The following is a 15870-nucleotide window of genomic DNA, read 5'->3' as shown; positions in this document are numbered from 1 at the left end:
CACGGGGTATTTTAGAAAGTTCGGTTGGGAGTGAACGTTTTTTGTTAGAAAAAGAGCAATTTTCCAAAACTTTTGGAACATATTTTTTTTTTACAGAATTTTGCAACAGAAAATTTGTTACATTGGTTATTAAATTGATCATTAAGGTTTTCTAAATTTTGTATGTCTTTTATTGCTTCTAAAATTTCAAAGCAAGTGTTTTTTCACATTTGAAAGTTTTCTAATAAAATATTTTAGTTAAATAATATCATTAAATTACTCTTGAGTAAAACAAGTGGATGAACAAATGTAGATTGATGAACATGAATTAAGAAAGAATGTAGCTATGTGAGTTTATCTCATTTGGTAGGGATATTGCATATTATATAAAAGGATTCGAATCCCGAATACTCCATTTCTCCATAATTAAATTGTGTGAGCTTTAGCCACTAGACTCCTAGACGAAGAAAAAAAATTAAGAAAAAATGTAAAAGTCGAGTTCAAACTCTGACTGAAACGATTTGTGCAACAATAATTTGTTGAGTGTTATTGTACAAGGTTATCATCTAAAGTGAACTCATTTGAAATTATTGTAGTAAATAATCTCATCCAACAATTGATAACTTGGTGACAGACAAAATGTATGATTTTCAAAAACTAGTATCTGAAAAAAAAAAATACCAAAATGAATTCTACAAGGAGGTGCATGTTAGAAGCAGCAAGACTACAAGAGTATTTTCTTTTTACTAAAGAAGCAACAATAGTTGGTTGGTGTGGCATCCTTTTTCCGCTCAATGGAATAGGGAAGGTATTTGTTGCAAGATTGTAAATTTATGATATTTTGTGCTTACTAAGACATTTTAGATGACACAAATATGATATTTTGTGCTTACTACGACATTTTAGATGACACAAATATCAACATATTCAACCCTGTTCTTGTTCAAAAAACATATTCAACCCTGTTGCCCTAGTCTAGTCTTTGTGACCCCCTTCGTGAGGAGGCACTCCTTTCCCCACATCACATTTTCAATCTACAAATGTCTCTTAATTTTGGTGGAAACTTATTAGAGTCTCTAATCCTTTCTTGACAAATTCTTTGTTGAGTATATTAGTAAACAAGAGCAACGTCTAGTTTCAATGATGTTTGAAGATGTTATTTACTTCATTTTTCTAAAGAGATGGTTAGTCTTTATTTTGGCATATATAATAAACAAAAACAAAAAAGCTTTCTAAAATTTGGTGATACTTATGTTGCCAATCAATATTCTATTTTTAATGTATTGACTTTAGTTGTGTATGATAAGTCCTTTTTTCTTTGAACAGCAAAACTACGTCCATGACTCAAAAAAAATAGATTGTGTCCATGTATTAAAATATTTATTTATGGGAAATGTTAACTAATGCTTCCGGGGCACTTTAAGCATTTTAATTAGTAAGTTCTTTATGAAAAATTGTGTATTGAGTGCATTAAAAATTGTAATAGTTAACTTTTTAAAAGCATAATAGTTAAATTTAGTATGCTTAAAGAGTGTACTGGGGGTACTCATTAACGAGACTCTTTACTTATTTGACTGGAGGGATATATAATATATTACTTTTATAGGTAAATGTTACTCTATCCGTCTCAAAATAAGTAATTATTTGACTGTTTTACATATGTTAATAAACATATTTGACTTTTAATATCTTTAATTATATACCTACAATAATTATAAAAATTTGATATTTTAAAAATATTCATCGTGTCAAATCCAAAACTTCTTACATGCTATATGAATAGTACACATATTTAAATTTAATCACTTATTTTAAAGCGAATGAAATTGTTGTAAGTATATTATTGTTAGAGGATAGGCTGAATATTACCTTAATTAAACATCTTTTTCAAACTCCGTCCAACTCTTTAACCATTAGGCTACACCTTTCAAAACACCGGAGGGATATATATAATTTGGGTAACTTGAGAATAATTTGAACATTTTTTGATTAAAAAAGGCTACAATTATTGGCAATTTCAACTTTCAAGTATGTAGTTGATTTTGTAATTTGAAAACTGATTGATGACCTTACACTTGAATAACAAAATTACTGAGTACATTTTTAATATTCCCTCCGTCCCTTAATAGATGACCTAATTGACAATATACATTATTGATTTGACATACTTTGACCATACTTTTCTACTAATTCACAAAGATAAATAATATCATATGAGATGTTATTTGATTCGTCTCGATGAATATTTTTAAAATATTAAATTTTTATAATTTTTTTTAGTAGAGAATTGAAGATATTAAAGATAAAACATATGCATTGGTACGTGTATCAGAATCAATTAAGTCATCTATTGAGTGACGGAGGAAGGAATACAATACAACTAGTTGCCGAAATGGGAAGCATTTTATGTCTTTTTGTTCAAGAAGAGTCAACAAGCCTCCATTTAGTAATTTGTTTTCAACGTAAATCGTTTGATTTTTATTTCAAGAACGTCATAATTCTTCCGTGTTTGTATAAGTTTACTGCTACGTTATTGGTAAACTTTTCCGTATTAGTTTAAGGCACCTACAACCTTAATAACGGCCTTTCACTATTTCACAGTAATTATTATGTCAGCAAAAGAAAACACAAAGAAAAGTACACGAATCATGGGAAATTCTGTACTACATATTTTTATTTTTCTTGTATGAAAAAGTCAAAATGGAATACTACTAATTTGAATTATTGAAGTATTACCGATCCATGTAATCCAAGCAAGCCACATTAAAATAATAGACTATAATGATTACAATAATGTTATAGGGTAACACGTTCCACAACAACTTTGGTCTTATCTAATCTTAAGGTATTCTATTCTTCACTTCTGATCAGGTGTGCCATGAATAGGTACGTGTGATATTTCACATCTTCATACCCACCTTCCTTATATAAATTCCTCTCTTTATTACACCCACTCCTATCTAGTTGTCTCCTATCCTAAGTTTCTTGATTTTATTCATTAATTCACAAACTATTATTTGTTGTATGTTTTTTAGTTCAACTTGAAACGAAACAACCACAACACAAACCTTGGAGATGAGGAAAAGTGGGAAAGAGCAAAAACAAAACAAGATAGTGAGAATAATAACAACACCAATAAGAGTGTTGGGAATAGCAAAAGACATGTACGTAAGAAGCATAACAAAGTGCGGTAACAACATGAATTATAGCAATCCTACTGGAAGATTCGAGAATTTACCGCGAAGTTACAGCGCGGTAACTTCTCGATCAGGTGGTGGTGGTGATAACGAAGATTTTGCTGAGTTAATGAGAGCAGCTTCAGCTAGGACTTTGGGTAACCGAATTGATATGGATTTGGTTCTCAAACAACAACTAGAACCAAAACCCGTTTCTTCAAACGGGTTACCCAAATCCGTTAGTGTTGGTATGGGTCGGATTGATGAGGAAAAGCCTAGTGATGATGATATTGCTGAAGGTGATGTTCCTGTGGTGGCAAATTCTTATCCAAGAAGTAGAAGCTATGCTGTTGGAAAGAGAAGTGTTGTTTTGTAGAATCATTAAAATTAATCTCTCTTGAGAATTGATGATGATTTCATTTTTCATGTTCTGGTAATTTTGATTTCTATTTGATTTTATTTTTTGTCTTGGATGTTAGTCATTGGTTCATATCTCATATATCTTAATCAATGCAATTCAATTCTTCCTTTTTTTCTCTTCCTATTATCCCTTTTTTTTTTTTGTTAAGAGTTATCTTTGGACACATCAACACCATCAACAACTTGAGAGAGAGAAAAATGAACCATGTTAACTTTTTTTTACAAATATAATCACCTTTTTTTTGTTTTATTTTTTTTACATTATGCCAAAATAACTTTCTTTTTTGATAACCATAATTATCATTTTAATAAAAAATAGATAAAAATATATAATTAATTAGTATGTACAATATAATTAATTTTTGAATTAAATCAATTATAATTATTAGATCGTTAAAAGTGCTAACTTTAACTCAAAAATGTCTTAAAAAGGTGTATATATGATCGATTGTAACATGTAAAAAAGTTTAAACTTACTATATCAAAATGTCTTAAATATTTGAACACGATTTGATGGTCAATGAATACATATTTTTTTTTGTAGTTGAGAAAATGGTCAATGAATACATGTATATTTAAATATCTGAAAATTATCGTCAGGATGTTAAAAAGCTTAGATTAATATATAATTATGTTTAATAGTTGACACGACCTTGTTATTTTATTAATATTATTAATATATGATCTATTAAACATAATTATCATATTAATAAGTTTTTTCAATAATTCATTTTTTATTGAGTAAAATCTATGTAAGTTATCATATTAATATTAATATATGTGATCTATTTTCAAAATGTAGGAGATATAGATTTTATCTTAAAAGACTGAATGTTAAAAAAATTAGAATATCTCTAGTTCCCCCTTTGTGTTAATATGGTGGGGAATACATACAACAAACGGGGAAAGACAATTTATTAAGCTTGTCTCATCTATATGTCTTAAGTGGAAGATAACTCCAAGATACGAGTCAAGTGGGAGAAAAACAAATCAGAATGACAAGATTTTGGTTAGTGTAGTATAACACTATCGAGTAAAAAAAGAAAGATAAAGGAGTGAACCTCAATGAAGATAAAATAAAAGGATAGCTTTTCTAAGTTGATTAGTTGTTGTTGTTTTTTTTTTTTTTTTTTTGTGGTACAAAGTTGATTAGTTGGCTTTATATATTATTAATAGAAAGATAGATATTGATGTGTCCATCTATCTTCCATTTTTATTTTTATCATATAGCTAGATTTTAATATTTTAACCCAATCAATATGATGATTCAACCTAACACAATTTCTATTTGACCTAAATTCATGTTCGATCGGATCAAGCCTGATTCAACATGAAAGTGATTGGCTCGGTAATAAGTTTAAAATTTTGAACTCATATTCTAATTTGATGATGTATTAGTTATTATTTACTTAATTTAATTAATATACAATGTTAATGTATAATATAATTATTTTGCACATACAATTAATGATGTTGTCGTCACCTAAATTAATAAATATGAAAAATATATGAGTTGTTATACATTAATTGACATGACAATATATTATTGATTGCATGTGTAAAATAATATTACGATGTCAGTTAAACTCTTAATTTGTTTATATTCTCTATTATTTATATATTTTTTCTTCAATTTTAGTATGTTTGTTTGTGAGCATATTAAATATGTTTGAAATTTTAGTATGTCATTAATGTCGTCTAGAAGTCCTAATTCAACTGGTAAATTTTGGAATTGCAAGGTCGGACATTGTGACCTGGGTTCGAATCCAGGACCTCGCAGTTATGTGTAAGTTTAATTTCAGTTGATTACCACTTCATCTAAGACAAAAGAAAAAGGTGTCGTTAATGTCAATGAAGGGTCAAGTGATTAAAATTTTACCGGTACTAATTTTAGGAATATTTTAGACCATTAATAATGCAGGTAAGTAAGCTGAAAATTTCCTACAGTTTTGAGGATTAGATTAAAATAATTCAATTGAAATTACGTCTTCTTTGTCCACAACACATTATTCTGCGGACCAAGAATAATAAATTAACAAAATTGAATAGAGACCATAAAATTAAAATACAATTAAAAGATCTGATAAAAAATTGAATAGAGACCATAAAATTAAAATAACAATTAAAAGATCTGATAAAAAAAATTAAATGGACTGCAGACATACTAAAAAAAATTAAACAGTTTAGATGTTTTAATCACGATTTTTTTTAATAAACTAATATAGTCTACGGACCAACTCGTAGACCAAAAATACATAACCCTCAGAATAAACCACATCTAATTATAAAATGGAAAGATGAAATTTTCACACCTCAAACTTCACTTGAAATGTATGTGTTAATGAGATATATATTATTTGAACAACTATTTTTAGAGTAATTATTAAACAAGTGAAGTTTGAGGGGGAAAAATTGAGGTGTGAAAATTTTTAAAGTTGTTATTTATTTAATTAATAAATAGTTATAGGTAGAGTAATTATTAAAACGAAAAAACAAAGTAACAGAGAGTTAGAACACAACAAAAATACGAGAAAGAATTGTTTCAAAAATTATAACAAAATAGCTAGTTGTACAAATTGTTAGATATTATTGTTATTATTAGTTAGTAATAAGGGTGCTTTAGACAATTCTCATTCTATAGTATATATATGTTGTATAACTATGTACAGAGGTGTGGTTCACAATTGTTAAACCCTAGCATTCTATAGTATATATGCTGCTAGATTGTCTATGTTAACATGGTATCAGAGCTATGGTTGATCTTGCAATTTGGTTTTGATTTCTTTTCTGATTTGGTTTCCTCCCTCCGTTTTCATCTCCGACGCACCACCTCTGTTTCCGGCGGAACTTTCCGGCGCAATTCTTCTCTCTGGTTCAGGTGTTATTTCGTTGGTGGATTTGTTCTGTTCGTGACTGACAGGTTATCCCTAATTTTTTGTTATTGTTTTCTGTGATTGTGTGTGTTGGATTTTCTATGATTGTTTGGTATGGCTAGTGATAAGGATGATTTGCTTCAAGCTGTTAGTGTTCATCTTATAGGACAAAACTATTCTTATTGGAGTTATGTGATGAAATTTTTTTTGATAGGAAAAGATATGTGGGGTTATATTGATGAAACTGTTGTTAAACCCACTGACAAAAAGGATGCTGATAAATATGCTCAAGCTTTCAAAACATGGATGAAAAGTAATTCAAAAATTATTACTTGGATTAATAACTCTATTGATCAGTCCATAGGTGTGCAACTAGCAAAATTTGACACTGCTAAAGAGATTTGGGATCATCTGAAACGATTATACGTTCAATCAAACTTTGCTAAACGTTATCAACTCGAAAGTGATATTATGGCCCTCAAGCAGAACAATATGACCATTCAAGAATTCTATTCGGCCATGACAAATTTGTGGGATCAGTTGGCTCTTATGGAATCTGATCAGTTGAAAGTAGTCAAAGCTTACATTAATCAGAGGGAAGAACAACGTCTAGTATGGTTTCTGATGGCTCTCCGTGATGATTTTGAGGGGCTTCGTGGGGGTATTCTGCATCGTACACCTCTTCCTAATGTTGAATCAGTAGTTAGTGAATTGTTGGCAGAAGAATTCGACTCAAGACTCATCCCAATATGTCAGATAAGGGTATTTTCTCCACTCCTCCATCTGTTTTTGTTGTTGCTCCTGTTCAAAGAGGAAAACCTCAAGGGAGGATTGGGATCGGTAACGATGAATGTGCTTTTTGCAAATAAAAAGTTCATTGGAAAGTACAATGTCCAAAATTAGGGAGAGCGAATTGGAAGAATTTCAGGGGTCCGTCATCAAATGTTGTTGCTGCTGCTCCTTCTACTGTTGGATCTAGTTCTGGTTATGCATACTCATCTGGTACGGCTTCTCAACTATCTGATCTTGCAGAGCAACTTCAGAAGCTTCTTTCCACTCAGTCACATGCCATGTCTGCCTCTTCTCCTAAAGGTTTGAACTCTTCAAGTGTGTCAGGTATTTCTCCTTCCATATGAATTCTTGATTCTGGAGCATCACACTATATGTCATATGATGATAAATCTTTTGTGTCTATGAATCCTGTCTCATCTATGTTTGTTATGACTGCTGATGGCACCCCTATGCCATTAGCAGGCATTGGTTCGGTCTCTACCTCTAACTTGTCTCTCTCTAATGTTTATCATATTCCTAAACTTACTTTGAGTCTTGCTTCTGTTAGTCAATTGTGTGATTTCGGTTACTCAATTATATTTTCTTCCAATTCTTGTTGTGTACAGGATCCACATTCCGGGAGGCTGATTGGGACAGGCCATAGACAAGGGGGACTTTATGTTTTGGATAACTTGAGAGCTTTTGACACTGCAGCCGCAACATCCACTACTGAGCTATTATCTAGTTTTCATTTGAATTCTTCTTCTTCTAGTTTTTATTTGTGGCATTCTCGTCTTGGACATGTTTCTGCTTCTAGATTAAAGTATTTGGCTTCTACTGGAGCTTTAGGAAAGTTACAAACCATTGATATTTCAGATTGTTGTGGTTGTAAACTTGCAAAATTTTCAGCTTTACCATTTAATAAAAGTGTCTCTGTTTCGTACTCACCTTTTGATTTAGTTCATTCGGATGTTTGGGGTCCATCACCAGTTTTTACTAAAGGTGGATCTAGATATTATATTTCGTTCATTGAGATTATACTCGTTATTGTTGGGTTTATCTTATGAAAAACCGCTCTGAATTTTTTGACATTTATCATATGGTTTCGTGCTATGGTAAAAACTCAACATAATGCTGTTATAAAGGGCTTTCATTATGACTTAGGTGGTGAATATACCTCAATTTTTTTTTTCTTTTCTGAATTACTTGCTTATGATGGCACAATTCATCAAACATCTTGTACTGATACTCCTCAACAGAATGGGGTTGCTGAAAGGAAACATCGTCATATTATTGAAACTGCTCGTTCCCTTTTGTTGTCTGCTTCAATTTCTAGTGAGTTTTGGGGTGAAGCAGTGCTTACCACTGTTCATGCTATTAATAGAATCCCTTCGTCAGTTATATCAGGTTTGCCTCCTTTTGAAAAATTGTATGCCTCTATACCTGATTATTCCTCTCTGAAAGTCTTTGGTTCAACTTGTTTTGTTCTTTCGTCCGCAAGTTGAACGTAGTAAATTGTCTTCTCGCTCTGCTATGTGTTTTTTTTAGGGTTATGGAGATGGTCAAAAGGGTTATCGTTGTTATGAACCTCATACAAAAAAACTCTATGTTTCTCGTCATGTTGTTTTTCTTGAGCACATCCCATTTTACTTATTTTCCTCTCACTCCCAGTCTACCAATAGTTCACCTCATACTAATGATAACATTTCAAGTGATAGTAATGTTGAGAGTTGCAGGATAAACTCTATTCCCCAAGATGATGATGTCCCCCCGGCTGTCCAATCACCTCCTATGACTGTTGATCCTCCTTCTCCATCTCCTCGTTATCCAACTCGTCAACGTACGTCCACTCAGTTACCTGAATTTATTTATTCTATGTACTCTGCTTCATTTGCTTCTTTCTTAACTACTATTCACAGTTTGTTTGAGCCCTCTTCTTACAAAGAGGCTATTATCGATCCTCTCTGGCAGCATGCCATGACTGAAGAGCTTTATGCATTGCACAAAACAAATACTTGGGAATTAGTACCACTTCCTCTTGGAAAACGTGCTATTGGGTCTCGTTGGGTATACAAGATCAAAACTAAGTCTGATGGGTCAGTTGAACGCTACAAAGCTCGTCTTGTCGCTAAGGGATTTTCTCAACAGTATGGTATGGATTATGAAGAAACATTTGTTCCCGTTGCAAAAATGACCACTATCCGTACTCTTATTGTTGTTGCATCTATACGTTAGTGGCATATTTCACAAATGGATGTTAAAAATGCTTTTCTGAACGGCGAGCTTCATGAAGAAGTTTATATGATTCCTCCTTCAAGTGTTTCTCATAATCATGGGGAAGTGTGTAAGTTAAAAAAGGCTCTATATGGTCTTAAACAGGCTCCTCGAGCTTGGTTTGAGAAATTCTCCACTGTAATCATATCTCTTGGTTTTAAGTCTAGTGAACATGATTCTGCCTTGTTTACCAAGTTCACTAATCATGGTCGCATTATACTTTCCTTGTATGTTGATGACATGATTATTACAGGTGATGATGTTAGTGGAATTGATGAGTTAAAATTAAGTTAGCTAAGCAGTTTGAGATGAAAGACTTGGCAACTTTTCGTTTTTTCTTGGGGATTGAAGTTGCCTACTCTCCTAGAGGCTACCTTCTCTCTCAATCCAAGTACATCGCCAACATTTTTGAACAAGCTCACCTTTCTGATTCTAGATCAGCGGATACTCCTCTTGAGTTGAATGTAAAATATGCTCCCGGTGATGGTGTTCCACTACCAGATCCCACTTTGTACCGCACTTTGGTTGGTAGTCTAGTGTATCTTACGATTACTAGGCCTGATATTGCTTATACTGTTCATGTTATGAGTAAGTTTGTTGTCTGTCCCACTACAGTTCATTGGGCAGCTGTTCTTCATATTTTTCGTTATCTTCGGGGATTTCAATTTCAAATTCTGCTATTTCCCTCATCATCTTCATTGGTGATCCGACAAATCGTAAGTCCACTAAAGGGTTTTGTATATTTCTTGGAGACTCTCTTATTTCTTGGAAGAGTAAGAAACAAGACATTGTATCTCGCTCCTCCACAGAAGCTGAGTATCGTGCTATGTCATCTCTCTTTCGGAACCAACTCCAATGCATGTTGTATTTAAGGAATACAGTATGTGTTATGAAACTAAAGTCACGATAATCATAATTAACTGGATTTTGGCCGACTCCGGGAGAAGGTGAGAAAGGACAACGAAAGGCGAGGGAGGTAGTAAAGGAAGCGGCCGAAGCTGAAGGTTTTGACCAATACGTGTTTATAATTTGTTTGAATCCATTGTAAATGATGACAAGCCAAAAATAAAAATCTGAATAAATTGAGTAAGTTCCTGAATTCAATTGATTTTCAAATTCAACATTCAAATTTATTTCTATTCAATCCAAATCAAACCAAACTGAGATACATACTTATGCTTTTATTTATTTATAAAACAATCATAAAATGATTCGAGCTCCCACCTTGTATTTCGGTTTTTGTGATGTTTTTCTTCGCTTATAAAAAATAAAATAAAATAAAATAAAATACGGCCGATATGATTAAATACACCTGTTATTGAGGGATTTAATTACAGCATAGATGACGTACACTCAAGTACATAACCGAAGAATGTTGACCAATGTTCAGTTTGATAATTTAAAATATAGCTCAAGGAAATCGCACTGGAAATTAAAGGCACGAACTAACATAATCAAAGGAATAAAACTTTCAACAGCCAGACACAGAACTAACAGGAGCATCTATATAGTCTAATCGAAATGGAAATTAATCATCTATAAGCCTGTAGTTACCTATATTTGCTGTTTTCAGATACATAAATGACAAAATATAACATTCTCATAAAAAGAAAAATGAGGACCTTTATTGTTCTTATGCTACCAAAATTGATTAAATACAAACCTTAAAAGAGAATGAATAATTGATGATAATATAAGCCTGTAGTTACCTATATTTGCTGTATTACATCATGAACATTTTCAGAATATTATACAGTATTTTCATGGTACCTTTTAATTCCTGGACATGCATATGGAGGTTGGCGATTTAGATTAGATCATGGATACCACTTTAAATACTTTGCAAACAGAATTTGCTTGAATAGTACACTGCATCTTACTTATCACGCACTTCTCTTTTTGGAAGTAAATCAGTCCTTCTAAACCATAATCTCAACCTCAAACCTAAAACCATAGGAATTGTTATGATATAAGAAATAAGGAAAACATTTTTTATATAGATGTTTGATTACATCAATAAATCCTATACACTATACAGATACCACCATGACAAAGCACCGTACAAAATGTACCCACCGATATATCTTTTTTCAACAATGAAAATGAGACAACAATCCTGCAATTTTCCACTTTGAAAACTGGTACTTCTAATAGTGAAAAAAAAATAACACATCGTTTTTATTATACTTTTCTGTTTTATGAAGATTTGCGCAAAAAATAGTGGAAACAACATTTTGGTTTTTTCCATCATTTCTTGCACAAAACTCTGAAAAGAAACCAAAGCACCAATGAAATGGCATTTTTTGCAATTATTAATTGAAACAGGAAAATGTAATTATTTAACATGATCAGATAAAGATTACCACTGGGATTTCTGGAGAAGAACTTCAATATCTCATCAATGATTATAACCTGGAAAAGAAACCAAGGGACAAAACAACACATTGATGAGTCGCAGGACTGAACATTTGGCAGTGAACGATTCCTCAAGAGAGATCCCAATAACCAAAATCAACAAAAAGCTTTATGCAGATATTACGTGCAATGCAGTCATAAAATTAACCAAATTACTTTTAGATGGTCACCAAACCAATGTGGCAATCAATTGCTAGTTAAAAGGGTAAAAGTGTAGAAGCTCAAAAAGGTAAAAACCACTTTTCTTCCCCAGATAGACTTCCAGTTTCAAAAATTGTTCATATTGGGAGTGCTAAATAATATAAACTATTTCCTAACATTTTAGTGAAAGTCTGAAAGGGAATATGACTGTAAGGCATAAAATATAAACAGATAAGAATGAAGATTGTCACCAGCCGAAATTTAACCAACTTGTATGAACAAAAAAAAAAATGAAGAAAGCAAAAGCAAATATCAAGCCCTAATCTAGTTATAAAAATTCGAATTATGAATTGCAGCCAACTTTTTGGTTACTAATAAATAAAGCCTGACAAGTTAGTATTGCAAATGCTCAATACATTAGTTATTTAAGTTAATATGGGATTCTGACTCCACAACTTCGAGTGGAACAACTGCAAATAAATACTTCTAACAGCACCCCCATACTTTCCGTTTATGAAGAAAGCAACTCGATAAGTGTTGGTAACTTTCAGCTATCTAGCAAATTTTGGTCATTATGATATATATTAATATTCTAAGCTAAAAGCACAGGGTTCCAAAACTCAAAGACATAGTACACTCACCATAGTGCTCATTCAAGGAATTATCTACCTAAATGTTAGCACAAGGATGGAATACAAGGGCCAAAAATATATCATAGAGAAAGATGAACAAAACTACATACCGGTAGAGAAAGATAGAGGACAGCCATCCAGTCAGCCCAAGATAATGGTGTTACCTGCCAAGACAAATGGTCATAAAATAATCTGATTCTTAATGAACAGGATAAATATAAAGTCGTCATTTCAAGAAAATATAGTGGCAATCGTTGTTTCAGATAATTACTTACAGAGAAAAGAACTGACAGTGGGCGAACATACAAAATGAGTATGTGAAGAAGCATAGTGAGGACTATAGAACCAACAAGCCACAAGTTACTCCAGGGAGGGATAACCCTGAAAGAGAAATGAATATTGTCATTGTCATATCATTATTAAAAATTAAATATTCGTTACAGCAAAAGTTATTGTTTCAGTTCCTAATTATAATTCAAAAATACGTGAATCAAACTTTGTTTACATGGTGAACTCAGGTCTTGGTCACTAGATTAGGTTATGGCCTATTCATGTCCTGCACATTAAAGAAGATTCTAGTAGGTAAGATTCTGTTAACAGAATCTAACAGCTGCAACTGTGTTCAACAATTTGCGATTGTTTGTCACTTCTATGAACGGTCTCGTGTGTATTCAGTTCAGTTTGTTAAGATTTCATTTTCTTGGTCTATGAATTTTAACAACTTCCTACCCTACTAGTTTAGTGACTGTTGTGAACTTGTGAACCATCTCAAAAACTTCGACTTATGGGTGAAAGAACTTGAATGATTTCGTATTTAGTATGCCCCTCCATACAAGAGTCTTTGGGCTTAAGGCGTAAACATTGCACATACTATATCTTATCTTGTGCAGAAAACAAATTTCATACAAAAGAAGCAACAATGATCAAACCTATGATCACTTGGTCATAGAAACTTTGATACCATGTCACCAACTAACTATTTGAATGAGTCGACAGACAAAAGCACATGAATGATTTGATATTTAAGAGTAACATCCAATATCCTTCAATTAATATGCAGGAACCAGGAAGGAACAAAAATCTGAAGTTAAATTAAATTGGATAGAATTACTTACAGGAGGGATTGATTTTCACTAAGATTGTTCAAAGCATTGAACATCTCAACAACAACAAGCACAGTCATTGCTACAGTCGATGGATGTCGATCTTCAAATATACTGCATGGATAAGTTGTCTCCCTGGTTGGGCAAGTGTCAAAATTCATCTGGAAGGGGAAAAGAGTCAAACTAAGGACCTGAAATAGATTTAGGGGATGTTTGGAAGATCTTATCTTATGACGTGATAACTTGTGCAAATATTGGGAAAAGTTATAAAATACCTTATAATATGCACATAAGTTGCTTTCATTTTATACGTAATTTTCATAAGCTCTTTAGAGTAGCTTACAGAAACAACTTATACAGAGCCTGTGCAAAGTTTTCCCTCAAACAATCATTATATAACTTAGATAATAAACACTTAATGAAGTTGTTTACCCAAATGCTCCCTGTACTACTTGTAGACAAAAAGGAGCACTTATTACTAGAATGAAGACAACAAAATCATTTGTATCTACATGTACAAAAATACATTGTCATGGCTTGAAGCAAATCTTGAAACAACTAATCATGTGTTCAAATTATATGATGCTCCTTAATAGTGATCATCGTTGAGTATCAATGATGATTTTCAAGTCTAATCTATCAATGATTCCAACATGTGATTTTCATGGGTGCATTTGCTTGTTTCAAGGGAGTTTTGTTTTTGACAATGCAAAAAGATTTAGGAGCCTCTGTAGTAGCTACATTGCTTGTTTACTCTATTATACCTTCAACTTCAATCATATCAGAAAATAATATCATTTGAATGTCGTTGCATCTTAAAATAACAGAGTAGAGAAACTTATCCATGATGATTAAAACTGAAGAGCTCTTAATATAGGAGCAAAATTGGCTCTAAACTAGGATACAATTCTGCTGACATTAAAAGGAAACATACCTACGATCTGCTCAAATATCAGCAAGGATATTTGGAGCAGATTTGACACACTCATCATTAATTATTAATAAGAAAATAGTAAGTAGAATAAAAAAAGGAAAGGAAATAAAACCATATTGCAATCCTTATCTATATGTACTTCTCTCTCATATCTCCATAAAATTTTCTTCTCTATCAGAAAAAATTGCATGAGGAAAGAAGTAAAAGTCCAATTTTAAGTTCAATCAACAATAGCAATTTCTGTTTATATCTTTTTGAATCATTTTCAGATTACTTTTTTTTCCTGAATGTATCTGTTAAAGTTTGGAATTTCTTTTATTTCATGATACAATACAAAGCTATTTGCATACTGTGTCACATCTCCTCAGACGTTATCATCTATAAAGAATTTACTCAGGACTCAAAAGCACAGCCCAAAAACGAGTATACGATAATATCTCACCAGTTCAGTGTATGGTAGTTTAGGGCCACTATCAGCGTAAACAAACCACCAAATAAAGCCGGCAACAGTGGCAAGCCCAACATAAGCTGCATCAAACATTAAAGATTTAACATTATTCAACTAATGAAGCAAACATGAACAATGTTAAGAGCATGAACCCTTTCATCATAAGAACATATCCCCAAGTTCCAACGTTTCCAGCATATGCTTCAATAATTTCACAAAGTTGAGAAAAACAAACGAGATTGAGATATTGTGGTTACCTCCAATTACCAAATACCGAAAGAAGAGCCAACCTGTAACAACTGCTTCATTCACCTGTAGATGCAAAATGGAATAAATGTGACAAAATAAGAGGATGATTGGGAATTTTTTGAACGATGATCTTTTTTATGACATCAGCAATTTTTGGCTAATTACAATTTTTGTATTAGCATTCAAAGTTCACTTGGATTTTAGCCTTTTGCCTACAATTTAATGTGATTAACTATTTGATTGAGAGAGATAATATCTTTTGATATCAATCAAATAACTTTTTAACCATAACATATCCAAATCAAATACAACTCTGGGTCTCTGACAATGAACTGTTAGTAGAGTACCTTTCGAGGCTTAACCTTCATCACATCAGAGTCTTGCTTGTTGAAGCCAATAGCAGTAGCAGGCAATCCATCAGTAACCAAATTGACCCAAAGCAACTGGACCTGGTA

At 32.3% G+C, this 15870-nt stretch overlaps 2 protein-coding genes across 7 annotated transcripts in view; one reads left to right on the top strand and one right to left on the bottom strand.

The window, feature by feature from the left end:
• Window positions 1-2726: 2726 nt before the first annotated feature.
• On the top strand, window positions 2727-8166 carry LOC112420476 (uncharacterized). 6 transcript variants are annotated; one of them, XM_024780149.2, is made up of 4 exons: window positions 2727-2865; window positions 3015-3588; window positions 6454-7564; window positions 7846-8166. In XM_024780149.2, exon 2 carries the CDS (start codon window positions 3055-3057, stop codon window positions 3529-3531), a length of 477 nt encoding a protein of 158 aa, XP_024635917.1. In that variant the 5' UTR covers window positions 2727-2865; window positions 3015-3054; the 3' UTR covers window positions 3532-3588; window positions 6454-7564; window positions 7846-8166. The 6 variants fall into 6 exon arrangements, with proteins under 6 accessions (XP_024635917.1, XP_039687734.1, XP_039687733.1 ...); XM_039831800.1 differs by lacking the exon at window positions 2727-2865 and having other exon boundaries at window positions 2873-3588; window positions 6454-6495; window positions 6663-7564; XM_039831799.1 differs by lacking the exon at window positions 2727-2865 and having other exon boundaries at window positions 2873-3588.
• A 2835-nt stretch (window positions 8167-11001) lies between these two features.
• LOC25489978 (calcium-transporting ATPase 3, endoplasmic reticulum-type) overlaps window positions 11002-15870 on the bottom strand; it is a 28993-nt gene continuing 24124 nt past the window's right edge. The window contains exons 28-35 of the mRNA XM_024777633.2: window positions 15763-15864; window positions 15424-15478; window positions 15161-15246; window positions 13797-13945; window positions 12957-13062; window positions 12792-12845; window positions 11857-11905; window positions 11002-11437 (exon numbers count right to left, since the gene is read on the bottom strand). Of these exons, the coding sequence (XP_024633401.1) occupies window positions 11370-11437; window positions 11857-11905; window positions 12792-12845; window positions 12957-13062; window positions 13797-13945; window positions 15161-15246; window positions 15424-15478; window positions 15763-15864 (669 nt within the window). The 3' untranslated portion in view covers window positions 11002-11369. The remainder of the gene's footprint in view (window positions 11438-11856; window positions 11906-12791; window positions 12846-12956; window positions 13063-13796; window positions 13946-15160; window positions 15247-15423; window positions 15479-15762; window positions 15865-15870) is intronic.

This window comes from Medicago truncatula, chromosome 3, assembly GCF_003473485.1.
Source record: "Medicago truncatula cultivar Jemalong A17 chromosome 3, MtrunA17r5.0-ANR, whole genome shotgun sequence".
Classification (NCBI taxonomy): domain Eukaryota; kingdom Viridiplantae; phylum Streptophyta; class Magnoliopsida; order Fabales; family Fabaceae; genus Medicago; species Medicago truncatula.
The sequence above is the reverse complement of the archived record's forward strand: the minus strand, read 5'-3'. Positions and strand labels throughout refer to the sequence as shown.